This window comes from Vanellus vanellus (assembly GCF_965231255.1).
Source record: "Vanellus vanellus genome assembly, chromosome: 17".
Classification (NCBI taxonomy): domain Eukaryota; kingdom Metazoa; phylum Chordata; class Aves; order Charadriiformes; family Charadriidae; genus Vanellus; species Vanellus vanellus.
Window position 1 is genome coordinate 620,246 of NC_138922.1, and position 27,863 is coordinate 648,108.

The following is a 27,863-nucleotide window of genomic DNA, read 5'->3' on the forward strand; positions in this document are numbered from 1 at the left end:
AATATAACCCATCTAGAGCAAAAGTACTCCCCAGCAATATCATCATATCAATAAACTAGCAAAAAGCAGTATATACACAGCTAGGAGACTGTAGCTGAGAGAATCACAGAATCACAGAATAGTCAGGGTTGGAAGGGACCTCTGGAGATCATCTAGTCCAACCCCCCTGCCAGAGTAGGGTCACCTACAACAGGTTGCACAGGACAGCGTCCAGGCGGGTTTGGAATGTCTCCAGAGTGGGAGACTCCACAACCTCTCTGGGCAGCCTGTTCCAGTGCTCCACTACCCTCAAAGTGAAGAAGTTCCTCCTTATGTTAAGATGGAACTTCCTATGTTCAAGCTTGTGCCCATTACCCCTCGTCCTATCAATGGGCACCGCTGAATAAAGACTCCTCCCATCCCTCTGGCATCCTCCCTTTAAGTATTTGAAAGCATTAATAAGATCCCCCCTCGGTCTTCTTTTCTCTAGACTAAAGAGACCCAAGTTCCTCAGCCTTTCCTCATATGAAAGATGTTCTAATCCCCTAATCATCTTCGTAGCCCTTTGCTGGACCCTCTCCAGCAGATCCCTGTCTTTCTTGACCCGGGGAGCCCAGAACTGGACGCAGTACTCCAGATGCAGCCTCACCAGGGCAGAGTAGAGGGGGAGGATGACCTCCCTCGACCTGCTGGCCACACTCTTTTTGATGCCCCCCAGGATGCCATTGGCCCTCTTGGCCACCAGGGCACATTGCTGGCTCATGGTCATCCTGTTGTCCACCAGGACTCCCAGGTCCCTTTCCACAGAGCTGCTCTCCAGGAGGTCAGCCCCCAACCTGTACTGATGCGTGGGGTTATTCCTCCCCAGATGCAGTACCCTACATTTACCCTTGTTGAATTTCATTAGGTTGAAACTGAGCTTGCCAGGAAAACCAGCTAAGCTGGAGCAGTGGAAGGGCCAGAGTGCCCCTGTACATGCTGCAGGAGAATCATGTTGTCTCACAAAAGGCTACAGCCCTCATGGAAGGTGTGGGAGGCTCAGAAATGCATGATTTCATGCATGAGTCCAGTACAAGAAACAAGTCCAAGCCTAACTTCAAAGCCAGCTGGGCTAAGGACTGCTCTGGTGAGTAGTCTAACCAGACTTGAGTAAGTGCTCCCTAAAGCAAGGACCAGAACAAAGAAATCCCACTACTAACCTCTCTTTATTCTTTGTTAGTCTGAGAACCACATTTCTTGCTGCATAGCCATCCTATCGCAGTAGCTGAGAGCACAACCATAGGTGGTTTGGGCATTGTCCTGAGAAGGTCTGGTTGGAAGTGACCTCTGGAAGTCTCCAGCCCAGCTACTCACTCTGAGCAGGATCACTACTAACAACAAACCAGATCAGGCACAGCTTTGTCTAGCCAGGTCCTAAGATCTCACAAGGATGGAGGTTCCACCACCTCCCTGGTCAGCCTGTGCCGGGGCTACCTTGCCTTCCTAGAGAAAGCTGCTTGCCTGATTTCTGACCTGGACCTACCAAGCAGGATGTGGCTATTGGCCATTGTTATGTTGTCTGTAACTTTTGTGAGGAAAGTAAAAAGCTGCCTGACATTATGAAGAAACTAAGTCCAGGTCATCTACCTTTCTGGGGTAGGGTTCCTGTCACAAGAGCTTTTATCACATAAAAATGAGGCTTTGTATCTTACTGGTTTTATCTGACCTCAACCCAGCGCATGTGAATAAGGGTCCATCACCATGATGGTTCGGCACCACCTCTGAATTGCAGTGGGGACAGGGTATCTAACTCCTAGTGATCTCCCCAGCCGTGCAGGGGATGCTGCCCATGAGCCAGAGCAGACTATGCTTGAAAATGAAGGCAGTGTTTAATGGTAGCGTGCCTTCTGGAGGGTCCTATGAGATGTCAGTGCATAAAACTCAAGGTAGATAATGACTTGGCCAAGTTCTAGGCCAAAGGCTTCTGCAATAAAACACATCAGTCCCTGAATGGACCCTGCAGTGTGTTGTGACAGATGGGTCTCCTTGCACTCACAGTGACTCAGAAAGAGGAACACCAGTGGTCATTCCTGATGGCTTCGACTGCATTGTGAACAAGGTGAACTCCTGCTGTCCTCTCCTCCCTTGTCATTCTGTTATTCTTTCTGCTAAAGAAATCTGGTTTTGCTGGTCACAAGTCCCTGTTTTGCAATGCTGTTGTGAGCTCATGACAAGAAAAGCAGGTAGACACAGAGTGTTAGGTAAGCTGGCGGTGGTACAAGTTTGACAGGTCTTGAGCATCTGATAAGATTGTGAGTTAAGGCTGCTTCTCTACTCATAGGACAGTGAATAAAACACACAAATATAAAATGAAAATTCTGTAATTTCAGTAGTTAGAAGAGGCCCGGCTAAGAAGCGAAGTTACTGAACAAAATTGGTTCTGTTTTACCTCAAACCAGGACACCTTGATGTCCCATAACATGTGTTTTTCTTCCCTCATCTTCAGGGGCAAGAGGGCTCTGACTTGAGCAACTATTCTTTTCACTATTTCTGTTTCCCTGAGTGGTGCTTTAGTGATACCTGACATTCTATCAAACTACTTTGCATAGATGTACATATATAGTCATAAATATCTCCAGCTAAAGGGAAAGGAAATAAATAAGGAACATGGTAAAAATTATATCTTTAACAGTGTTTTCTATTCTAAAACATTTACAGCAGGAGTGTTTCTACTTTACATTCTCTGTCTTCTGTAAAAGCTTCAGATGTCTTCTAATGGTCAGAATTAAGATGACAGAGGATTAGAAGACTAAATCTTCTCATAATTATTTTCTTTCATATGGTGGCAGGGTGATATTAATTCCTTTGACTCTGGGCCTACCTTGTCATCAAAACCAACTTGAGAGATAATTTCCTGCAACAGACTTGTACTGCCAGGGTGACACATTTACTGCAGTCCCCACCCCTACTTACCATTCGTGAAGGTGTTCACATAGTACCTTCGGCCCTGGGGAGACATATAGCTCTGCCAGCCTGGGGGAAGATGGCCATTCAAGGTATCTTCTCCTGTCTGGGGAGTTGCTTTTCTGGGTTTCTGCTGAGAAAAGAAAAAAACCCCAACCTATTAAGTCAATATGTAAATAATGTAAAGTCTAACCAACAGACATCTGGGAAGGGACCGTGTGGTTTGGCATTCTAGACATTGCAATACACCCAAATACTTTCAGTCCATTTCTCCCCTCATCTGCCCTAGCTTCCACTGGAACACGAAGCAACCTTCCCTTGGAGCACTGGCTACACAGAACATCCTTTGGGAGAGAAATGAAACCCCTCTGTATTTGATATCCCATGAGCACCTGGACCTGTCCAAGAAAATGACTCCCTTTAAGCAGTAAAATGCAAAGCATAAAATAATCTAGTGTCTGAGAAAGAAAGGCACGCATCTGGCACTCGTGTACTTTCATATGGTTCAAAGCACTGATCATGGAGGTGATGCCCCAATTTAATTTAACAGGGGCATCATCGCCTTCAGACATTTTCAAGAAGAAACACTGCAGAGCCATGTTGCCTATAGGAATAGTGTGGTGAAGTAAATTTATCAGTATGCTAATGCTAATAATGCATGCTAATAATGCATGTAATTAGCAATGCATACATTACTGATCTAGACGTAATCTGGATCCATATCATCCGGATACAGAATCATTAGGATCCAGATTACTAGGAGTGATACAGATCATTAGGAACAGCAGGAGATGAGCATCACACTGTCACCTGCTCTTCAGGAACACACAGAACTGCTATCAAGGTTCAGGTGCCACCTCAGCTGTACATCTCTTCACCAACACAGTTGAAAGCCTCAGTGCAGGTTCAAGTTGCAAGGAAAAGAAAGAGGTGAAGCTTAGAATCATAGAATCATAGAATTGTCCAGGTTGGAAGAGACCCTTGGGATCATCGAGTCCAACCACATACCCTACTCTAAAAAGTTCTCCCCTACACCATATCCCCCAACACCACATCTAAACGTCTCTTAAACAAATCCAGGGATGGTGACTCAACCACCAAGCTGAAGCAGAGGTAATTGTCCACACTACATGGCATCACTTGGACTGTTTCCCTCTTCCAAGTAGCACTGGTGGTTCCTTGGTCACTTGGGATTTACAGCAGCTGCTTGATGTGAGACTGGCAAAGACAGCTTCATCCCAAAGGAGGCATGAACCCCGTCTGGTCCCTTCAACCAGGAACACCGAATAAAGCAAAGGTAGAGAAATAAGATGCGTGGCCAGAGATTGCCAGTTGCAGCCCTACAAGGCTGCAGGTATGAACCCAACAGCCTCTGCCTGGCTCACATCCAGAGAGCTCCACTTTGCCTTTCCACATTCCCTAAGGCAAACCAGGCATGCGATGTACTCTTTTTTGTTTGTTTGTTTGCACTGCCTTCAAAGGAAGAAATACAAAAGAACAAGGAAAAATGTGTGAAATGGGATTATTTATCCTGTGGAAGCTAATCTCTATCCGAGAAATGCCTTCCAACATGGTGGGGGACAGGTCTGAAGTGACTGCACTAGATTCACAAGCAGCCACGTCCAGGCGATGGGCAGAGTTCCAGCATCTGGCTGCATATAATGTTCAAACATTGACAGACATATGGACAGTACCATCAGAAAGAAACCTGTGATGTGTCCTTCTCCTACACGTTCAGTCTCTGAGTGAAATCCCAACCCTGTTCCAACCCAGAATAAAAGGGACATTTAATGATTTTGGAGCCATAAGTTTATTCTTATGTTTCTTTTCAGTTTCAGAAAACTCTGATTACAATGGCTTTCAAGATACACTGAACTCAAGAATGATCTTGCATTCGTGCCTCATCAAGCGTACTTGCACAGACAGGTCACAGGCTGCAAGGCAGCCACATGGACCCAAGGCCAGCGTGAGATGAATACTCTCTCACCACTGCAGCACAGACAAAGCCTATGCTGATTCAGATTTCAGCTCCTCTCCTTGAGCAGAAATACAGACTGGGGGGCTCAGCTGGTGCAACATGAATTGAACAAGTTAGCTCAGGAGCTACAAACGGATTGTACCGGGTGTATGACTCAAATCCATGCTCTGCAGGGCTATGGCTAGCAGACTCGTATACAGAATTAATCAATAAGATCTCCACCATCTATTCCTATCCCCTGTGTTTCTTCTCTCAAAGGTTTCATCAAATCAATTTATAGTTCCACTCACCCAGCTGTATATGTGAGGAAGCAGAAGCTTTCACAGTTTATGTTACTACTTGATTTTTTTTTTTTTACTGATCTCAGTGTAGAATGAAAGCGAAAACTTGTCTTACACATTAGGCTGCCCAAAGGCGGCACACATTCGCATTATTGTTAGTGTTATTCTATTGCCTGGAAATGCACTAAATGAAATTCTTCTTTAGTGGAGCTAGCACAACCATGCCTGTCCTGTGATCACAGGGGCAGGACCCCTCCCTACACGCCACTGAAACACCTCTCTGTTTCACATAGCTTACCATGAAAGCTCTAAATCCTACTAATGAAAACATTAAACCTCGTGAATATGATAGAAAAATTAACTCTGGGTTATCTGAGGAGTTCTCCAACGTGGTATGGGTGTTTTCGGAAGTGCCTTGTTTCACTATGCAATGTCACTTCTAACATGGCCCAACAACCACATACTTATTTCCAATTCTTTAAAGCCACATACTGGCACCACCAGAAACTTGCTCACGCAGCCCTGACACCTGCAGAATGGCCCTAATGTCCAGTATCATCCTTTTGTTTGGTTTTACTCTCAGTCACGACTGGAAATAACTCACTGCAGGCTTCCCAGGCATGACATCCCTGGAAGCATCGCATTGCTTGTGCAGGTGATACAGGCCAGTGGTCTGGTTTACGGCTCTGACACATATTTCTGTCACGTGGACCTTACAAACAACAGCTGTTTCATGCAAGCTTCCTTTTGGTCCTGTTCAGCTCCTGTGACCTGCCATGCAGGGGAGCTTTTCCATCTCACATCTCTCTCAAACGCCTCTCTCTACAGTTTCACCTAACATAATGAAACACTGGGAAGAAAAAAGAACTCTTGGAAAGAGTATGTCTGACCAGTGCAGTCACCCCATTTTTTGCAGTGACAGCTAAGAAGAAGGTAGCTTGATTTCTGTCTCCAGGACTACCTCCTGAGGGGCTTTCCTTGCCCATACACAGTCCTTGTCCCATACACAGGTTGGTGTGGTGAGAAAGCCAGGGCAAAAAGGCATTCAGAGGTTCAGGATCGAGTAACATATGCAGAGAGGTCAGATCAGAAGGGAAAGCATGATCACGCCACGCTACTTTTTGAACCACAATACCAGTCTTTCTCCCAGCATATTCCAAGGGATAGCACAGAGTGCTGTGGGACAAATCCTGGGACAGCTCCTGAACTCTCTCCATCGCAGCATTAACGGTCCCCCCTTATTGTTTGCAAAAGCACACTGAGGAGACATAAATTCCACAGTGTAGGAATGTACCAGCTTGTGAAAAGTTTGGCAGCAGGCTGGGTCCCTTAGATTCACTGCACAGATCTCCGGCCTTGAAGATAACGAAGGTACACCAGACTATCTCTGCTGTGTGTGATCACCCCATAAAGAGGAATTTAGGATAATCCAACCCTGAGTTCTGTTCCAGAATCTAGAAGGTACAGAATTTCACACATTTTTATGGCACACTTGCCACTTCTGTCCTTAACACCTTCTCTCCCTTCTGGAACTGAAGTCCTATCCATTCCTGCTACTTCTCTTTCTTAATATGGTCCTATAGTGATACCATGTACCACGTAGGTCAAGACTAGGTCCAGCTCACTTTAGGGGCCCATGGTATTATTTCATTTCACACAGTCAGCATCAGTAGGACAGATACCGCTGGTTTGCTTAAGGGAAGCCCTGCAATTGCCCCAACATCCTTTGAGTCACATTTTCAGTGCTGCTTCAGGTCTCCCTCGGGGACTGTGGGAAAAACACATAGGTGCCATGGTTGTACTCTTAAACAAAGGCTATGCCAAGAGACAGATGTGGACACTATAGAGTGGACACCAGCAAAAGTTGCATGGAAGTAGTACAAAGATGAAAGTTAAGCCAATGTTTTAGCTATAGTCCCTGCCAAAATGCATTTCACTTCAAGAAAGCACACAAGCAAAATGTTTTGCAGTTACTAAATCTGGTTTTGAGTTACTAATATTTCTACCTTTGCTTCTGATTTTGCAATAAAGAAGTGTTGCGAGCACAATAGTCACCATAGATGATGGTCAAGAGGACTGAATATAAGGAAAACCCCAGCACTGCCAAATGCAGAAGTTCTTGTAAACAATCGGGCAATGGTTTGCTTGGATGTGCATGGATGTCATGGTTTAACCCCATCCAGCAGCTAGAACCACGCAGCTGCTTGCTCACGCTTCCCCGGTGGGATGGGGAGAGAATAGGATGGGGTGAGGTGAGGTGAGGTGAGGTGAGGTGAGGTGAGGAAAAACTCATGAGTTGAGATAAAGACAGTTTAATAGGTAGAGCAAAAGCCACACACACAAGCAAAGCAAAACAAGGAATTCATTCAATGCTTCCCATGGGCAGGGCGGTGTTCAGCCATCCCCAGGAAAGCAGGGAACATCACGCGTAACAGCGACTTGGGGACACAAACACCACCACTCTGAATGTCCCCCTTTCCTTCTTCTTCCCCCCAGCTTTATACGCTGAGTATGACGTCACATGGTATGGAATATCCCTTTGGTCAGTCAGGATCAGCTGTCCAGGCTGTGTCTCCTCCCAACTTCTTGTGCCCCCCCCAGCCTACTCGCTGGCAGGGTGGTGTGAGGAGCAGGAAGGGCCTTGAGGGTTTAGCAACAATCGAAAACACCAGTGCGCCATTACACTATTCCCATCCCAAATCCAAAACAGTGCACCACACCAGCTGCTGGCAAGAAAGTTAACTCCATCCCAGCTGAAACCATGACAGTGGAGTATGGATGTGTAGATCTCTTCCTTTTATTTTAGAGAGGAACGTGATCCTAAACAGCAGCTCGCTATTGGGCAAGATTCCCCACCCCCACCCCAGGGACTGCTGAGGAAGATCATCCAGATGCTGGGACCACTTCTGTGTTAGAGCCCCTAACTGCAATCCCCGCAATCCCCTCCCACACACACTTGAACTCCCACTCCTATAGCAGCTCTGCTCCAAACTGATACTCTATGGGGCAAAGAGGAACTGAAAAAGGCATAGGGAGGAATCGAAGAAGAAATGAGACTTGGTTTCATCTTGTACTCCTCACCACTCTACACTCATTGAAGCAAAGACACCAGGAGGCTCTGGGATAAATGTTGTGGGGTAGTAGCATATAGGGTTGGGCTCTATAATGTATCACAGATTAAGTACCTCCTAGTTTTGGCATATTCAGCAGCGCATCCTTTCAGAAATGAGAGTGCCACGGAGGCCATGGTAGCAACACATTGTCCCTTCTCTGCCAAAAGGGGAGATCTGACTAACAGGAGAGGCTTTCTTGCTCTGTTTTTCTCGGCAGTCACAGCCCTCTCCTAGCCAGGCAGTCCCTTCTTTTGGCACCAGCGCAGTTAAACTGGAACCATGTTTGCACACCCACGTGGGAGAAGTTCAGGCTAACCTGGCATGTAATGACAGGCAATCCTGCTGCCCAGACAGGACAGAGACGGGGCCAGGAGACAGCACGGAGAGGGGAAGCAGCCGGCAGATGGTGATGAAGAGCCCAGCGCCGCCGCTGGCACAGCACCCCCAGACCGAACTCAAAGCACTCCCCAAACCCAGCTCTCACCGGGACGCACCCCGTGCCAGCCACGGGGCGGGAGGAAAGCGAGGCACTTGTGCTTGCACACCTCTTAGACGGCTCAGCAAGACTGTGCTATTACCTTGATGTCTTGTTCCTATTTTTAGGAGAAGTCTTGCCAGGATAGCTTATGAGAACAGTAAATCACAACAGAGAACTGTCTACATGGAGAGGAGGTTTTGATATCAGCAGAGAGCATTACGAAGCAGCAAAACCAGAAACTAGACAGGCTCAGATTGAAAAGAATCTGCCAATTGTGAGGATAAGTATCGACAGGAACGGCTTACCAGGGGGCTGTGCACTTCTTGTAGTTCCTCCATCGAGATTAAGTGCCTCTTTCTAGAAGATCTGCTCTACTCCGGTCAGAGAAAAAGATGGGACCCTGAAGCCCCTGACCCGGCGGTGCAGAAGCTCGGGCTGGGTGGGATTCTGCCTTCCAAACCTTGCAGCTCCCACAGTGCCTTTGAGCTGAGAGAAACACGCCACTCCCCTCACTGTCACTTCTGGGAGTGTCACCAGCCACCGCATGGTGGTGGACAGGCAGATCTGGACCTGAAAAGGATGTCTGCAACACATTGTTGAGGAAACAGGAAACCTGAACAATGTCAGCAGAGCAGAAAATGTGTGACCCCAGTGAAATCCGTCTGCATCTGTGTTTGCAGCCTGGAAAAGGGACCAAAGTATCTCTCAAAACTTTCAAAACCAAGAACGCAGTTACTTCCCTCCTATGAGACTTCCTAGGATGAGGAGTCCATATAGGAAGGGTACGTGCAGGGGTAGGCAAGAGCCAGCCACCCAACAGGTCTCATTCTCCATGACAAGCCATGGTTTTCATTTGCTGTCTGCAGAAACACAGGGACACATTCTCCCGATGAATGCACAGCAGAAAGGAACCAGAAACAAGCAGCAAATGCAAAAGGTGCCTCAAAGCAGAGAGGGCACTGGAGCTCTTCAGCACTGAACCAGCCTGAGAGCTTGCAAAGGCAAGCATATGAAATCATCCTGTTATAGACCACCTGGCAATGGGATGCCCTCCCAGTGGTGGAAAAAGAAGAAAGCCAGAGGGGTTTTAGGCAGCAAAGTGAAGCAACAGGGAGTGAAGGGTCCGCACACATCAGTCCATCCCATGCTGACTGACCCCCTGAGACAAGTTCAGCCTTACTCAATAGAGGAAAATCACTTCCCATTTTCAAACTGCAGGAAATCCCCGTTCCCCTTCAAAGAGGAATCCTAGGGAGGAAACATCTGTGCACTTAAAAGCCTGAGCTCCCTGAAGATGCGTTAGCTCACATTGGCTCCAGCAGAGTGCAGCCCAGGGGCTCTCTCGAACACACAACCCAAGGTAAAGCAAAACAATCTCAAACCACAAATGCAGGCCCTGAGCACCCTGGTCTCACTCTGAACAGAGGGGTGGACCAGAGACATCCAAAAGTCCCTTCCAATTTCAATTCTTCTATGATTTTATGATCCTATTTCAACAAAGCGTCCAGCCTTGGAGCAAATGAAGAGGATGCCTCTAGCTGTGGGAAAGGTTTGAATTAAATGCGTTGTCGTTACCTGCTGTTGCCACTTGCTCAGAGTCACACTGCGCTTCTGCTGAGATCCAACAGCACAAAGAAAGGCTACAGAGTCCAGCCAAGCTGCTCCTCTGCAGCATCCTGCCCGGTGCTGGAGGATCGCTGAGGACACAAAACCGGACAACACATGCAGGGGAGACTCACTGCAAGAAGCAATGCAAGGACACAGCAGGGAAAAATTGCCACAACAGGAACCTGCACCAGAACAGCCTGCTGTCCTGTGGGGAAAAGCTTACTCCGTACCGTACGTTACCAAGCTTATGTTTCTAACTGCAGCTTTCATAACTGCCTAACTTGGCAAAGGTGTGTGTCAGCCCAAGGGTAAGAAGCAGAAATAAGGCAGACGTGGTGCGGTCAAAGAAGGGGCCTGCGTTTGAACACAGCCGATGGTGCAAATCAGATTTGCCAGTGAGAGAAGAGCCTTGGTGGCCGAGATGCCTGCACCAACACTTGTGCCTGTCCCAAGTTTGGCATGAAGACCCCAGCACCAAGAAGTGTCCTGCAGACCCTCCCCAGGCTGGGCATGGGCATGCCCGCCCCGACGCATGCCCCAGCCAAGGGGAATGCCCAGGGCAGCTCTGAACCCCCCGGCATCACCCACAGCCTCTCTCTCTCTAGTACTTTGAGTCATTCTGTATTTTGTTCATTTTTATGCAATCTTTCTTGCTCAACATTTGGTTTCCATGGAGTCACATACACTGTGTGAAACAGATTTATATTTAGAAAGTGGAACGGGTCATATGACCTGTCCCGGTTGTCATGGCAACCAGCACAGCTCCCGTTCAACTGAATCTGGTGGCACATGGCTGCTGGGGACAAGTCACCCTCCCTGGGTGGCCCGGCGGCCACCGCCTCTGCAGCAGAAACACAGCAAGGCACTGCCAATGCCACTGCCCTACCGGTCCCACAGCCATCGCACTCCTCTTCATCAGTCACCGTGCCTCCTCTCCAGCCACCTTCTGCACCACCAGCGCTCTCCTCCACGGGAAGCAGGCCCTTCGCCTCTGCTGAGCGTTGGGGTCTCAGAGCCCTGCCCCGGGCATGCCCAGCACACCCCCCCCCCGACCCCGCATACCAGGCTAGCAGGACAGCTCTCATTTCTCCCTGTCTTAAAAATCTCCCTGCCCTAGTAAGTCTCCTCTGTGCCATGCCAAAGTCTTCTTCACCCCTTCTTCCTCCTGAGTAACTTCAGCATCTCCGTGTGGCTGATGTTTCCTTGGAGGCCATCTCTGCTGTCTTCCTGCCGACCCACTGCAGCTGTGACCAGGAGGACCAGGCGGCCCTTGCCCCTGGGTCTCTGCTCTGGGGCCAATTCTCCTGCAGCTCCGCACCCCTCTGTTTCCCGTGTGGCTCTGAAATGCAGCGTGCATGCCTCCCACCCAGCTCTGCCTTCCCCGCTGAGGGCCGGCTCCCCCAGCCACATCCACAGCTGCCAAAATCCTCCCTCCTCTCCCGCCCAGGGCCCTGGCTGCGGTGCAGGCACGTGTGCAGGACTTTGCTTTAAGGTAATATCCATGAATAGCACCGTGTTTGCAGAGAATTAGCCTTCTGGGACTGGTATACTTTTCTGTGCCAGTACCCTCAACTAGGGAAAAACAAACTGTTTCTGAAGGATACATGATGCAGGGAGACAGTCTGGGTGATGTTTTCTGGCTCAGTGCCGTGTGAGAGACCAAAACAGGTGGGAACAGAAATACTCTGATCTGTGAATCCCACCTGGACCCGTTCAAAACAGGGGCCGTCGAGCCAGAGGTGAAAAACCCGAGTAACTCCAGTGTAGCTCAGTCCTTCCCGACGTGTGCCTGGCGCACGAAGCCACCTAAGGGGCCAGACTGGGAGAAGCCGCAGCATGGAGCTGCAGCTGAGCCTGTCCCCTGCGGTGGGTCTCACGGGACCCACGGCGCCAGGTCTGGTCCAGATCCTGCCGCAGACGATGCTCGCTCCCCGGCAAAGGCGGGAGTGCTTGGGGGGCTCCCAGGGGAGGTGCTTGGCCGCAGACTTTTTTTGGCTGAGGAGAGGGAAGCTAGGCAGGTGTAAGCAGCAGGAAGGATAAGAAAGATGGGGTGAGGGGGAGATTCAATGTGGGGAAAGAGCATGGAGCGGGGCCCTGATTCGGGGAGGGTGCTTAGCAAGAAAGAGAATAAAAAGCCTGTGACGGCTCCCCATGTGGGGAGCGGCCGCTGCGGCAGGAGGGCGAGCGCAGTCCGCAGGGGAGGACAGCCCGGCTGCTGGCTTTCTCGCCTCTTGCTCTGCCTGAGCTCTCGGCACGCTCTCAAGCGAGTCCATCGCTTTCCTACGCTGCCTTTTCAGTGTGCTCACGGCCCGTGTGAGTGCTACCCTGTGACAGTGTTTAGCGCTCTCTGACAAGGGCATAGAGTCCTGGCACTGAATTAGCAACAGAGAAAGGGGAAGCGAAGTACCACCCTCACAGCAGAAACTGAAGACCCCGAACAGCCAGATGGGAGTGGCGGCTGCTCTAAGAAAGCCCGTCAAGAACATGGTGACCATGGCTACACGCACAAGTGTTTCCCTGCAAGTATAATGCATATATACCCACAAGGAGCTCAAGAATCACCCCCTGGGAAAATACAGTGTTGTTTTCCCTTTCTGTGCCAACGGACAAAAAGTCATTTAATGGACAAAAAGTCATCTAATGAACAAAGCGGTCCCATTCCCTTTGAGCAGCTCCTCCTGGCTAGTGTTATCCAGCCAAGATTTGCGTGGAAAGGTGATGGCCAGAGTGAGACTGGATGGGAAGGATGGTGGTCACCTCGGGCAGCAGCAAAGAGCTGGCACTGCTAGGTAGAGCTTCTCCAGCATGGCTTGGGGAGGCCAAATGTGCACTTGGCCAAGGATGGGTCAACCGGGCAGATTGCTGTGATGAAGGGCTCAGCTCCGCACACAATGGAGCACAGAGGAACAGTAACAGCAACACAGAGGGGCAATGATGGGTGGGGAACGGAGATAACCTAATCCCACAAACAGAGCATCCTGCCTGGAGCCTCCCCTGTGCATGAGAGCAATATCAGCCCCATTGTCTGGGGTGAAAACCATCACAATGAGCCAAGGGAAAGGCTCTCTAGGTCATTTTACAGACTGATACTGCCTCTGGGGGCATGGGACTCATTATGGGATACAGGCAAAGAGCATCTTGGGATCATACAAGACAAGGGGTGCTTAGGGGAAGAAACAAAGGTGGGGGAAGGGTGGAAACCAGTATGGGAAAAGAGAGGGGTAAGGGGATGAAAGGAGCTAGTGGTGTAAATGGGCAGCTGGTAATCACATTTGTTTGTCCAGGCCCTGAGTCTGATCACTGCAGTCCGTCCTGTCCTCTTATTAAAATCAATTTCTAACAATTTTCCTGGGTAAGGGCTTCTCCATTCAGTTTGCATGTGTATGCACGGAGATTTAATTAGTGCCAGTAACTGGCGTGGAGTCCACAAGTCATAGGTGTTCACGTGTTTGCAGTGCCAGCAACTGGAGACACTGGAGTACTGGTGTACCACGTGCGTGCATATCAAGCTGGACTAGCCAGGCATCAAAACAGCCATAAGTCTTCGCCAGATACTGGAGAGACCAGAGCGTCTTTGAGCTACTGTTGGAGGGACCAGGAGATCCAAGCCACCTACTGTAGGGACAATAAGTTCTGGTTGTTGGCTGAGACCTATTTGCTTATGCGTTCCTGTGTGTGTCAAGGGAAAGGATCCATGGCTCAGCTGCCAGGTAGACATGATAGCTACGTCCAGTTACTGGAAGGTTCTTCAGTATGTGTCTGTGCATGTGCTGATGTGTGCAAGGAGGTCTGCAAACCGGCAACTCGAGTGGGACTGCCGTCTCGGGGCTGGATGACCAGGTGCCAGCAACTGAGGAGACTGGTATCCCGGGCCAGCTCCTGGAAAGACTGTCTCAGGCCAGTTACTGGACGGCTCCACATTGTACACGTTGTATGTATGTATCATACCCCACTAACAGACCTTCATCCCTCTTCAGCCAGGAAGGGGAACAGGATGAGGCTGTCAGTACCATTTGTGAGAGTTCAGAGTGTTTCTGCCTGTGTCGATCTGTGCGACTGGCCATGTATACATATAGAAGAGCCATGCACGTCAGTTTGTGTTGTGTGCCTACTGGGAATACATGCTTAGCCTCACTGCTGTCTGGACCCGGGGATATGGAGCTGTGGCAGCCTTGCCTCCAGTGGGCTACCCGATTCAGCAGCCTCTAACACAGTACGCACGCACTCCCCAGCCCTCGGTATTCGTCTTTCCAGGTGCTGATACGGAGGACAGTTAGCTGAGGTGGAATCATCCCAGTCCAAAACTAAGCTAAGCAATGATGAAGAGAGATACCTCATGTGTGCCTGTCCCCTGTTTATACCTCTGGGGTATAAAATAAACATACCTCTGGGGTATAAAATATTTTATACCTCTGGGGTATAAAATACCCTGTTTATTACACAGAGACATTGCAGCATGTCTCTGTGTTCATGCCTTCGTGCGGAAGCTTAGCTCTGCAGCACCAGTTGAAGCAAAACCTCCACACACTACATCTGCCTAAACTCTAAGGCACAGGGTACTGAAAAGAGGCAGATCTCAGCATCAACGTGTGGCCTCAGAGACCCTCATGGGAAATCAGCATATGATCCACGCAGAAGTTAAAAGTCAAGTGCAAGAATGCCAGAAGAACTGGGCTGGTACCTCTCACCCATTCCCAAGCACAGCTGTGTCCTACTGCCTCCCCCAAACATGGAACAATCACTCTCCTGTAGCAGTCAAAGAGTTTCTCTGAAATATCTGTAGTCCCTTTTCTTATTCCCAAAGAGAAATAAAGAAGTTAGCACTCTCCCATTCCTCTTCCTTTCAGCACCATCATTTCTCGCTGTTCAGAGTTAACATTTTTCACCACCACACATGGGCTGTGGAGGTCTGGGAACAGTTCATCTGACAGCTTACAGCCAGCTTGGGTCACCAACAAGCAGTGCAATGAGTGCTCTGCCCTGCCACCTTTCTGTTATTAGGCAATGAAGCCATGGTGTCCTCCTACCATGATGTCTCAAACTAACAGGATGTGGCCAGCTGGAACAAAGCTGATTTCTCAAGAGATCCAGAGCTGACAGTAGCATGGTTTCATGTTTCTATGCCCAAGCTCTGCATGCTGCCACGTACACTTGGCTCATTAGGTCTAGGAAAGCGACTGTACCTCTGTACACTGGTGAGGCCGCACCTCAAGTACTGCGCTCAGTTTTGGGCCCCTCACTATGGGAGAGACATTGAGGTGCTGGACCGTGTCCAGCGAAGGGCAATGGAGCTGGTGAGGATGGAGCTTGGAACACAAGTCTTCTGAGGAGCAGCTGAGGGAACTGGAGTTGTTCAGCCTGGAGAAAAGGAGGCTCAGGGGAGACCTTCTCGCTCTCTACAGCTCCCTGAAACGAGGGTGTAGCAAGGGGGGCTTGGTCTCTTCTCCCAGGAAACAACCTCAAGTTGTGCCAGGGGAGATTTAGATTGGATATTAGAAAAATTCCTTTACCGAAAAGGCTGTCAAGCATTGGAACAGGCTGCCCAGGGAAGTGGTGGAGTCGCCATCCCTGGAGGTATTTAAAAGACGAGTATGTGGTGCTGAGGGACATGGACTAGTGGTGGACTTGGCAGTGTCAGGTTGATGGTTGGATTCAACGATCTTAAAGGTCTCTTCCAACCAAAACAATTCTATGATTCTATGATATGACAAAGTTTGACATGAGTCACAACCCCATCCTCTGGGACACGGAGCTCTGCCACAGGCTGCCATGAGCTGGCTTTCCTGGATCCTAAGACTTCCCCAAGCAAGCGTTATCACACCGTGGCTGGGTAGGGTGGGAATGGGCAGGAGAAGGTAATGGCCTAGGGATGAGGCAGCGACAGCACTGCGAGAGCTCTGGGCTGGATGTTCCCTGTGCCAGAGCAGCCCTGGAGGAGGCAGGAGCCCTCCTCCCCTCGCCTGGCTCAGGAGGGATGTGCCGCTCCGTCTCTGACATCAGCATCTGGTACAAGGCATCACACCAGGGCCAGGCACTCTGAAGGGCTTTGTTGTCCTGGGCAGCCCGGGACAACAGGGCTATTGTTGGGCAAACCTTGTACTGTACTGTAGGAGCCACCCCCATACACCCGGGAGTCACAAGGCCAGGTCAGGCCAGCTGCAGCATTACTGCTTGTTCCCAGTCTGAAATGACACACTGCGGGGACAGATCCCCCTCTGAGTGACTGCAGAGCGTGGCACACCAGCAAGATGGACAAAGGCCCAAGCGGGAGCTGGGGGCACGCTACTTGCTCCAGGTGCTCTGGAAGCAGTTAAAAAAAGAAATTTCCCACAGCCACCTAAACTGGCGTTCCAACTCCTCTCCCTCAGCTGCTGCACGGAAAAGGGGGGCAGAGAAGTCACCCCGGCAGGCTTGAGGGCAGCCAAAGAGCTGGGCAGCATGGCTGTCTTCTGCGCTCCTAGGGCCCTGGGAGCGCAGCTGGTTTTGGAGAAATGAAACATCTGGGAATAATGCCAAATGTTTTTATATGGGGCCTCCAGCCCGTACACGGCAGAAGGCTCAGCCTGGCCGAGCGCTCTCTGCTACACGCGCTGACACAACCCGCTCCCACCAGCCCGACCAAGCCCCAGGCCCACCCCGGCTCACCTGCGCGCGGGAACGTGGCCCCTCTCTCCGGCCAGGGCCGAGAAGCGCTGACGGCTTCGTGGGATTAGGTGCAGTGTCAGGGCTGGGTATTTCACAAGATGGGGCAGCGAGCTGCAAAATGCATGCACGAAGAAGTGGAAGGGAGCCCCAAGCCATTCTGCTCTTTGTGGGGATGTGCCATACCCCCTCCTGCCATGACCGTCCCCAAACAATGCCACAGGGTTTCTCTGAAGACAAATGTGAAGAAGTAACTGCTTAAATAGGAAAAAACTTGAACAGAAACCCATCAGAAATAGGAAGAGGTGGCAAAGAAACCTGTGCCTTGCCTACTGCGCGGCTCTTTCAGGTCCGCTCTTGACCCCATGCACAGACTTTCTGCGTCACCCTCCTGGTCCCTCAAACAAAATCCCTTGCGGAGGTGCAGGCCGGGGGCCCTCGACCCCGGTGGGCTCCCGTGGGCTGCCCGGCCGTTTGCTGACGACCCCTCTACCAGCCCTGCCGCACCGGGCAGCCTGGCAGCCCCCCCTCTGCCTCGAGGGTGCTCCACAGTCCCCAGGAATTACAAGCATCCTCTCTGCCAGCAGTGCCGCCAGACCCAGAGAACCGCAGCCAGGTCGGCAAACCCCAGCGCCAGCCACGGCAGCGACACAGTAAATGAACTGCCCCCGGCCGCAAAATACTCCCGCTCTAGGTCATATTGCAGGCGTCCAGCTTTTCACCCAGGGACAGCATGAGCGTGGTGCCATCGCAGGAGCTATTAGCAATAGCCTCATTTGCTTTTGTGGTTTACATGGAACTGGGATACTTTTCCCCTCCAGCAATGCACAAGGTGCAAAAAGAAGTAGTTATGAGTAAAAATAAAATAATGAAAAATATACAAATCACTGTGAAAGAAATTTTTTCTCTCCGGGGTATGATGCACCTACGCAACGTACCTTCATAAACATACACCACTTACAAGGCGCTGTGCCAGGGCATGCCGTCACTTGCTTCATTTCTCACACATCACTATGGTTTTTTTAACAAGCACAATTCCACTGCTGCATTTTGCAGTCTCCCAGACACAATAAAACCACTTCATAACAACTAATAATTAGTCTGTTCTTTTAGGAAGGAAGGGATTCTCCCTTAAACTAGATAGACTCTCTCCCACGTGCACACACAGGCATGCACAGCAAAGCTAAGGCACGGCAACCTCCACCTCTGCTACAGTCATCTGCCAAAAACGGCTATGTACAAAAACATTTTGGAGCAAGTGAGTAACATATTTGTAAGTTAGAAAAGCAAGTAAAAGCATCATAGAAGAGTTTCTGGTCAGACCTCCAGAGCTGGTGTATTCTCCTTCGCAAGAGAAGTTAATGAATGGATATTCTGAGATTGTCCAAAGAATAATCTGGGTTAGTTGTCTGTATTTGTCTTTAATTACTTTGTAAAAGACTTTAAAGATCCTCTCTCTTCTAAGAATAATGTTGTGACCAGGTCCCTGAGAACCTTATGTTAATGATCTGCATTTCTAATAACATGTTCTTATTATAAATATTATCTCAAAATCTATGCAATTAAAATAAAATTGGAATAGTTAATTCAGATTCTTTTCCTGGCCCCAGGCCTTAAGCAAAGCTATTAATGTTCTGGCATATTACAGCTACATTTTCCTGCACTTTAAAATGAAATTTGCTTCCCCCGGTGCTGTGGTAGGTCAGGATCCCCAAATAAAGCTCCTAGCTCCTTTTGCAGGCAGAAGGGATGGGGACATTTTATTTACGACATTTTCTCAAATGGTGTTTCCCTGCAGAGGAAATCTGTTATGCAGCCCCGACCTGATATTCCCTGGATTAAACGGCCCTCCACGACCAAAACTTCGGGAACCTCAGATGCAGAGAAAACAATGAAATGGCCAAGATACAAAGTGCTGCCAGATGCACATTCCTGCGCCCTCCCTCGTAATCTCTCGCAGGCGCGGGGAATGTAACTGTTGTTGCCTGTAACCCTGCAGTAAAGCACACTCAGACAGACACATGATATTTAGTTTTTATTTTTGCTGCTGCTACAATTCTAAATAAATGAGCAAACAAATAAAAAAAAAAAAAAAAAAAGCAAGGGAAGAAGGCCATTCCCGCAACTTGCCAAGGCTGAGCCAGGCTGCCGGAGCCCCCGGACGGAGCCGTGGCTCGCCCTGGACCGCTGGTCGCCGCTGCGGCCAGACAGACGGACAGGCAGCCACCGCCGGAGCGTGGGCGGGCGCGGGAGTGGGGCCGGTGTGACAGCACGCAGGCGGCCGTGTGCCCATCCCCGACGGGGGACAAGGAGGACGGGGGCTTTGGGGCTCTGTGGTGCTGCAGTGCAAAAGACGTGCTCCCCCCGTGCAGCCGGGAGGCAGCTCTCCGGATGGGCTCAGCAGGCACGTCCTGCAGGGAGAGCCTTGCTGACACCAGCGCTTGCTGCATTTGCAGCATTTTTCCAGGGGTCCCTTCTCTAAAAATGCCAAGTGTGGGACTGCCTTTGTACCCCGGCAGAGGACTGAGATGTCACTAAAGCAAAATCCTCCTCAACAACTCAACAGGCTCAACGACTCTGCTCAGGCAGGACATGCTGAGCGCGACCACAAGCATCTCTGCCTGGCTGCCTTGACCCCCTCCCACAGGAAGGTCTGGAGGAGCGTGGCAGAACTGCCCGCTGGCACCGGAGCGTGCTATATTCATTTACAAGCTTCTTCGCATTACAGGAATGGGGAAAAACGCAAATGCAACATACAGGTCATGCGGCACCATCATCTGCTTCTGAAGATGACCCTGCGGAGCAGCAGATCTCCACACTGCGCAGAGCCGTGTGCTCCCCTCTCCCCCCTGCAGCTCCTGCTGCCCCCAGGAAGGACCCAGCTGGTTCCCATTGACCCTGGCAGCACCAAGTGCTCGCTGTAGCTGCTGTCCCCACTCCCGCACTCCTGCACAGAGGTTTCGCTCCTACTTGTGGTCTTTCTGATTTGGAGGAGGACACCCCTGTCTCTCTCCCACATGTCACCTACCCAGGACTGTAGAGTGAGCTGTCATTTCATCAGACCGGGCAGTCCTTGGTAAGGTGGATGCCTCTTATCTCTGACATATTACCGCTGGTCTGAAAAGGTCTGTTCATGTTTACTTTCTAATGAGCAACATACCTTCGAGCATTCAAAAAACCTCAGTTTCTTGTCCTCGCAGCTACTGCTCCCGGCCCTCTACATGCTAAAGGAAGCTCAGATCTCATTTCCCCAGTTCATCTCTTTTTAGTGAAACCCCACCATACAAGCATTTCATCTGAGAAGAGGAATATCCAGGTGACCACATTTGTGCAGTGAAATTCATTTAGTCCTGAGATGGCCCGTATACATTTAAGCCAGCACGCTGCAGACGGTGGCAAGAACTGCAGAGAAAAGGGATGACAAAGGCAGACCTCAAGAAAAGCGCTGGGGAACAGCGCGGCTGAGCAGGTCCAGGACAGGGAGACTCCTCGTTCGGAGGTGATCAGCTGCAGCTGGGACAGACACACGCAGCAAAGTGGAGCGGGCAGAAAGGCAGACAGGAAATATCAAGAGGAGATTCAGCTTGGAAAAAATGCAAGTACAAGAAAACAGCCCAAAGAACAGCCAGTGGGAGGGAAATCCCTGGAAACAGTTACTGATGAATTTTAATTCGCCTCACCCAGTAACCGAGCATCCTCAGTAGAACACAGCGAGTGTCGCTGGATCGCCTCCCCCCGCTCTCTTTGCCCTGTCACTCCCCTGTCCCACTGACACTGGTTTAGAGGAGATAAAAAAACTGCCCATTTAAAAACTGCCACTTTTTCTTTCTAGACCCTCTGTTCTCTTCGGATTTACCAGACTTCAAGCCCCCACTTGAGGCTTGCAAGGATGCATTTTTGCTTCACGTCAGATTTGCTTATGCAGCAAAAAGGATGGAGGAAGTTCTTGGAAAAAAGGCCAATGTTAAAGTATAGTTATACCAACAGTCAACCAGTACTTGGGTGGTATGCATGGGAAATTTAGAAGTTTTGCTAGGAGGCGGTGGTTGCTCCTGGCAGGACTTCCATGGGCCCTGGGAACAGCAGGCCAGGTTATAAACTGCGATGTTGACACATCACCAGAGCTCATCACGTTTCTCAAGCCCAGCTACCCTGTCGGTGAACTGCTAATCAGTGACACGCACCCCTGATGAAATACGTGACTATGCTATTACCCTTTGACATGGGATGAGACACAGAAGTACAGAACTCAGCACTGAACTCACCCCCAAATATCATTATTTTGCTGTTCCAAGAGAAGTAGGCTTCAGCCTGAGCATGCTACCTACAGAATGAGCAAGCACAGAAATTGCCTATTACCACAACAACGTTTAAATGTAATTTTGGCTTTGAGTTACTGCAGCTCTACAAAGGGAGCCAGAGGCACCAAGCCTGTATGACTTGACTGCCATTATAGATAAAGCTCATGGCACAGCTGAGAACTGAACCTACCCATTTGGAGGAAGGCTGCCCCCCTAATCCCTGGGACTATCTTGCAATGAGGATGAATCGCCAACACGGCCTGTTGGAAATCTGACCCGCTGCTTACTCAGGACTCATCAGCAAGCCATGCTGTCTCTCAAAGCAGACACAGAAAATCTATCATCTGCTTGGTTGTTCTACATCCAGCAAGTTAATCTTGTTTATGAAATTCAGCATTTCAAGACACATCTTCCTCTTATGTCCACTGGATATAATTACCTCTTGCTGCTGCAGTGAATTTTAATAATTATAACATGAAAATATCAGAAGTCATTGGGACTGGGAACCCTTTGTGCCTGGTGCTATGCATGTAAGGAAAGGAACCTTTTAGATTGCTTTTAAATGAAAAATAAGCTGCCAGTTACACTTAAGACAAGTACAGAAGTGTAGGCGCAAAAGTAGATAAAATCAGCAGAAAAGCAGTAACAGTAACAGGAAATGTTCTATAAATGCAGTAGTATTAAGAGGAAGATGGAGTAAAGGAACCGGTTGCCCCGCTGCAGAGGAGAGCTACCCACGGATGATCACGTTCAGTATTTTCAACAAACAGTCATCTGTTAATAAAAAAGTCACCCATGATCAAGTGTCTGTCACAGTTAATACTAGCAACAAAGGGTTAAGATCTCAGCCTGTAATAGGGAAGGAATAAGTTGGAGAACACTGAGATTGATTAATCCATCCTAAGACTTTTAAAGAATTGGCTCATAAATCTCTGATCCATTGCTAATCATCTCCGAGAATTCACGGAAAATCAGGGAGGGAGAGTTCTGGCAGCACAGAAAGGCAAACCACAGTGTCTAGCTTGGAGAAATAGGAAAAGAAGGAAATGGAGTTGTGGAACAGCTAGTTTAGCTCCAGTTCCTAGAAAAATAATTGAATAAATTATTTAACAATTTGTAAGGACCCTGGTCAGACAACAGCGATATAATTAAAAGCCTACACCATTTTGTCATTGATAGCTCTGTTGAATCAATCTGATCACCTGCATGTGACTGCACACTAGCCCCAAGGTGGAAGTGGGGCCGTAGAGGTGTCAGCAGGGGTACACTGTACTAGAGACAAACATCTTACTGGGACGGCAAACAAGAGAGCAGCCTGAGAGACATGGACCTGGTAAGACATCAGCTGGAACTACATGTCGAGTTTTGAGCTTCACTCTTTAAGACACGAATAAACTGGGCTAGTCCAGAAGAGAGTAAAAAGCAGAGATCTAGAAAAAGTGACCTGAAAGAGGAGAAGTTGTTTAATGTAGAGCAGGAATGAGTGAGAAGCGAGTGTCTCAGACACGTCATTAAGCTGCTGAAAAGAGAAAAGGGATAGTTTATTTTCCCATCTATCATAGGTGAGATAAAAATGGATTTAAATTGCAGGAAGGAAGGTTCAAGATGGAGGTGATGTTGAAGCCATGGTATAGCCTGGACCTCCTTAACAAAAGACTAGATAACTGTTTTTAAGAAATGATGTAGGTATTATCGAGCCTTTCTTGGAGCAGAGGAGCGAGTCTATGACTATAGTATGACATACATGTATGTACCCTGGGCAGTTGTTTTTGAAGATCACACTATGCTGACGTTCCCTGAGGTGGCTTGGAATAGATGCACTTGATATGAAAATGGAAATATTATTTAAAGTATGACATCATGTATAAAAAAACTAATATAAGAAAATGCTACTTAGAAAAGGTCAACACTTGGAGCTGAAAGTTAAGAACTGGGGTGGGGACTACGTAATCTTTCTGACGGCATTCACAGTGCAATCTTTAATAATATTATCACAGACCATTTTCTTCCACTGGCCTCTGATGCTTGAGTTATGTGATTACTGAGAAACTGCTTAACTCTACCTCCTTTCTGTCCTCTGGGGGGAAATTTAGTACGAGGGTAATGGACTCAGCTGTAAAAGCAACAATTTAGACTGACAGCAGTTGGGAACAAGGCCCCGGAGACCCCCATGACGTGGGTTTTACCTTTCCTTGATCCTAGGAGTCATTTAACTGCCACCAGCCAAACCAGTAATATCTCCCTGCAGACACCCAAACCAGGCCGCTTGCAAAGGGGTGCGGAAGGTCTAGGTTCAGTTTTGTTCATCGATCACTTCTCAAGATTGGTCACGTTGCCCTTGAATTCAGACAATTCTCTGTCCATAAGCCAAATGCAAGAGGACTTTTTCAACCCACTCTGGATCACCAAGTCAGACAATCTCCTGGGCTGGTGCAGCAGGCCTTTAAAAACGCCAGTAAAAAACGGCTGTGCTTGAATGACTGGGACACAAGGTCATTGTTTTTGAAAAGACCTGGTAAAAATCACAGGGGGGTCGATAGGATTGCAGATCCAAGCCTGTGCTGTCTTATTGAAAGGATTCTGCGGTTTGACGACCTTGGATTCGTAGGAAGCAGGCCGGGCAGAGCGGTCTCGGCCACAGCCCTCAGGCGCTGCCGCACACGTGTGCTCCCGCCATCGCGGGGTTTCTGAAACACGGGGCCGCCCGGTTCCCTCCAGCCCGGTGACAGTGCCATCCCGCAGCCCTGCGCTCGCGTCGCCCCGCGCTGCCTCTGGCCTCACCTGGCGTTACCTGGACACCGTTACCTCAGGGGCACGCTACTCCTAGACTATAAACCCTCTCCACGTGAACCGCTGCGAACTTCAACATGTGAACCACAGTAGTATTTGCAGTTGAGGTATTCTGAAGCCTCGGACTGCAAGAAAAAATGAACCTTGGGAAGGCAAGCAAGTTCTGATGAGTCTGCCAATTATATCCCACTGCTTTACATGGGATTTTTAAGGCCATAGGTTTTTTAATTCACGTGCTTTGGTGAAGAGGTAGAATTCTATTTTTAATCTCGACTTGATGTAAAAATAAAGGGTCAGAAATGTCATGGTAACAAGCTGCTACCCTGTGGAGAGCAGAAAAAAGCAGAGTATTGCAGCACAACTTTTGATAGAGCTAATCCAGGAGTCATGGAAACACCTTCTTGAGAATAGCCAAAAACGAAGCTCCTAAGAGGTGGCCTCTGTCAGGAGCTCGTCCTGATCCAGGTACCTCACGGCATCGCTCCCCTGCTGAAACTTCCCACAAAGTCCACAGGCCAACCGCTCCGTGACACCCCTGGGGCTGCCCCCAGCTGCCTGAATACTTGTGTTGGGCTCAGAGAGACACAGGCAGGACAGGAAAGCTTTTAATTCTAGGAAAATTGTTTTAATTCAAACCCGAGAGCCGCTTTCTGGCTCATAAAAACCGTATTTGCACCTTCCCGTTCTGCTGCAACAGCCCCATTTACGGAGGAGCCCTAGCACAGCCTTGCGTTTGCAGGCAGGTCCCACCTCCTCCTGGACACCGAACGCCAGCCTTGGCCTCGCGCCCAGGAGCGAAGCAGGACGACGCAGAACAGATGCTGAATTCAAACTACAGATTGATAACAACACCCCCAGGCTCCTGCTCTCCGAGTCAGCAATGGGAAAAACAGTTTGGCAAGGCATGAAAACTACATTTCAGCGTAGCTCCTCCTGGAGACTGCCATGCAGCCTGTTCTGAGGGCAGGGCCATCACTATGCAGAACAACACTATGGTCAATGCTCCTGCCGCTGGTCAGCACAGCAGCCATCACCTGAGCCAGTGCAGGTGCCCACAGCCGAGCCGGTCTGGCTCTCTCTGATCACCGGGGAGAAACGGGGGACCCCGCTCCTTCAGGCGGGACACCTGCAAAAGCATTGTGAAAGGTTGACCTCAGAAGTCCCTCTTCCTCAGCTGGCTGCAAAGGAAGCCGAGTGACTCTTTTGTCTCTCTACAGTAAAGATGAACTTGTTCTTCGTTGTCTGCATGTTGGACTGAGAAGTTTCTGCTCCAGGACTGCTCGCCTATCCACACTGGACCATCACAGCAGAAACAATCCTTGAAGCCTACGAGAAAGTGCCATGCCCCTGGGCTCCCTGTGCTTGCTCTCCTGCCCACTGACTGCCCGCGGGCAGCCTCCCCAGGGGCAGGAGGACATCCACGGCACAGCCTGGCAGCTAACCTGCTCCCTGAGGAACAGAGAAGTACATGCTTGACTCTGCACAGCGTAAGAGGGAACTGAGGCCACGTCTCCCGCTGCCTGCACTCCTGCCCACCTGCTCAGGATGTGGGTGGTCAACGGCCTCCTCTCCCCACAGCTTCTAACGATCCCGTGGACATCAAACGCATAGAGCCCTCCTGCACAGCCACACTTCAGGCACTGCAGCTGCCAGGAGGAGCTCACCACCACCCCCAGGACTTGGCCTTTCGCACTGGTGAGCTTTGGGCAGCTCCTGCTAAGCATAAACCAACACTCAGGCCCCTTTGGAGAAAGCAGCGCTTCCTGCGTGGTCTGTACAAAAAGGCTGGATGCCTCCCGCAGGTGGTGGAGATAACCGGCTTGAGCAGCACACCTACATGTCAGTGACCAGGTGGAGGTCTGGCTCTGGGGCCATCTGTAACACCTTGCGGTCTGTGTGCTCCCACTGCTTTGCTCCCCACCACCCCAGCCCCAGAGAGGCCAGGGACGTGTTCAGCATCCCCGGAGACCCCGCTGCCACAACCACGGGGTAAAATGCCGGGGGAGGCATCGAGCTGTCTCCCAGCAGGGTCCTGCTGCCGACCCGGCTCCCCATGTTCCCTGTGCACAGGCTGTGGTGCTCAGTGGCCCTGCGAGCTCTCCCAGCAGAGAAGCCACCCCGGGCAAACAGCGAGGCGCCTGCTGCTGAGAGCTGGACGGGTGCGTCGAGGGAGGTTCAAAAGGGGCACGACGGGACTGCTGCCGAACGTGGACCAGGTTGAAGAGGCAGAGGAGGACTGAAGGGGATGCCAGGCCAGGTCAGCCCTCCACCCTCGCCAGAGGTCTTCACCTGCTGTAGCCCAAACATCCTTCACATTGGCATAAACATCGTTGTGCCCGTTGCTGAACTGAGTGAAAGCTTACAGTCAACCCAGGGCCAGCAGGATCCGAGCGCCTGTGGCATCTATGCTGCTGCCGCCTTCCTGTGCAGCCCCACAGACAAGTGTCCGTCCCCCCACCCTCACCGCTGTGAGGTGCTCCTGCCACAGCAGCTCTGTGCTGTCCATCCCAAGTTCTTCTGATTGACTGGATTAAGGGAGAAAAGTTGGTCTGATTACAGATGGACTTTCCCTGGTGAATCCTGCACAGCTGCAGGATCTCACCATGTGAAGAAAAACAAAACCCGCTTTATTTGAGGGAAATCTGGGAGGTCATCCTGGTTTTGGCCAGACTCTATATTTGTCTTGCTCACTTAAGCGTATTGGATCTGTGTCTAATTAATCATACCCTACTACACCACAGCAACACACTTAATATTATTATGTTTAAATATTGTTTAAAAATATAGAGCACTGCAACTTCGCTTGTTGCAACTGGTGGCTGCTGTTCCTCAGACTGTGCTCCTCAGAGAGGGAATCTCGGGAGCTGAAAGCCGTTTTCTCAGCATGCTCTGAGCAAAAATAATGAATGTGACATTTCATGATCTCCACTGAAAGAGAAAAGTCTTTAGACAGGAAACAGGGCTGAGATCAAAATTAGTGTTACAGGAACAGCTTTCAGATCTGGATTGCTCTTTTCTGGGGTGATATATTTAACTCCTTCTGCTGAAGAAATTGCCTTCCTACTGCCAGAGCTGAAGCTTAGCAGACAGAGGAGAAAATGAGCCCACACTGAAGAAAAGGGGGGGGGGGGATTACATATTTATAAATAAATTTCTCACCTTGAGAATAAAACGTGGAAGCTGTCAAGGAAGGCAACATCATAAATAAAGGAAAAAGCTTACACCAGAGGAAAAATTGTGTCCTACTTTGTAATGATCATTGTCCTACTTGTAATGATTCAGTTCTACTCCTTGGAAATACTCTGATAAGGCAACTGAGGCAGTGACACGTTACATGACAGAGAGAGACAATTGCCACTCCCGTGGAGCAGAATAGGACATCTTATGTGTACAAGCTCTATCAGAGTCCAAGCCATAACCTTATTTGTTAAAATAAAATTAAATCTTTTGAAGGATTTTAGCTGCACTGCATTTCAAGCCATAGGAAGCTGGAGGATGCCTGCCCTTCAACCTGCATGCCACCTGAAAAAAGAGACCATGACAAACCATGACCTCAAAACATCTACTAGGCATATAGCCCTACCTGGCAGGAGAAGCACTCGTGACAGTTGTCAAGCCAAATAGTGCTGAGGATGCTAGTGCTGCATTCCTCCAGAGGGGTATGGGTGCGCACCTCGGGCAGGCACCACCAAGCGGTGCTGGGAGCTGCACTGTTAAAACCAGCAATGCAACGACCCACAAGGCCTCCAT

The 27,863-nt window shown here is 49.6% G+C and overlaps 1 protein-coding gene across 1 annotated transcript in view; it reads right to left on the bottom strand.

Moving 5' to 3' along the window:
- Positions 1–27,863, bottom strand: part of GAS7 (growth arrest specific 7) — a gene marked incomplete at its 5' end in the record, with an annotated part of 101,888 nt that overhangs the window by 58,149 nt on the left and 15,876 nt on the right. Inside the window, one exon of the mRNA XM_082491967.1 lies at positions 2,932–3,055. Coding sequence (XP_082348093.1) covers positions 2,932–3,055 — 124 coding nt within the window. The remainder of the gene's footprint in view (positions 1–2,931; positions 3,056–27,863) is intronic.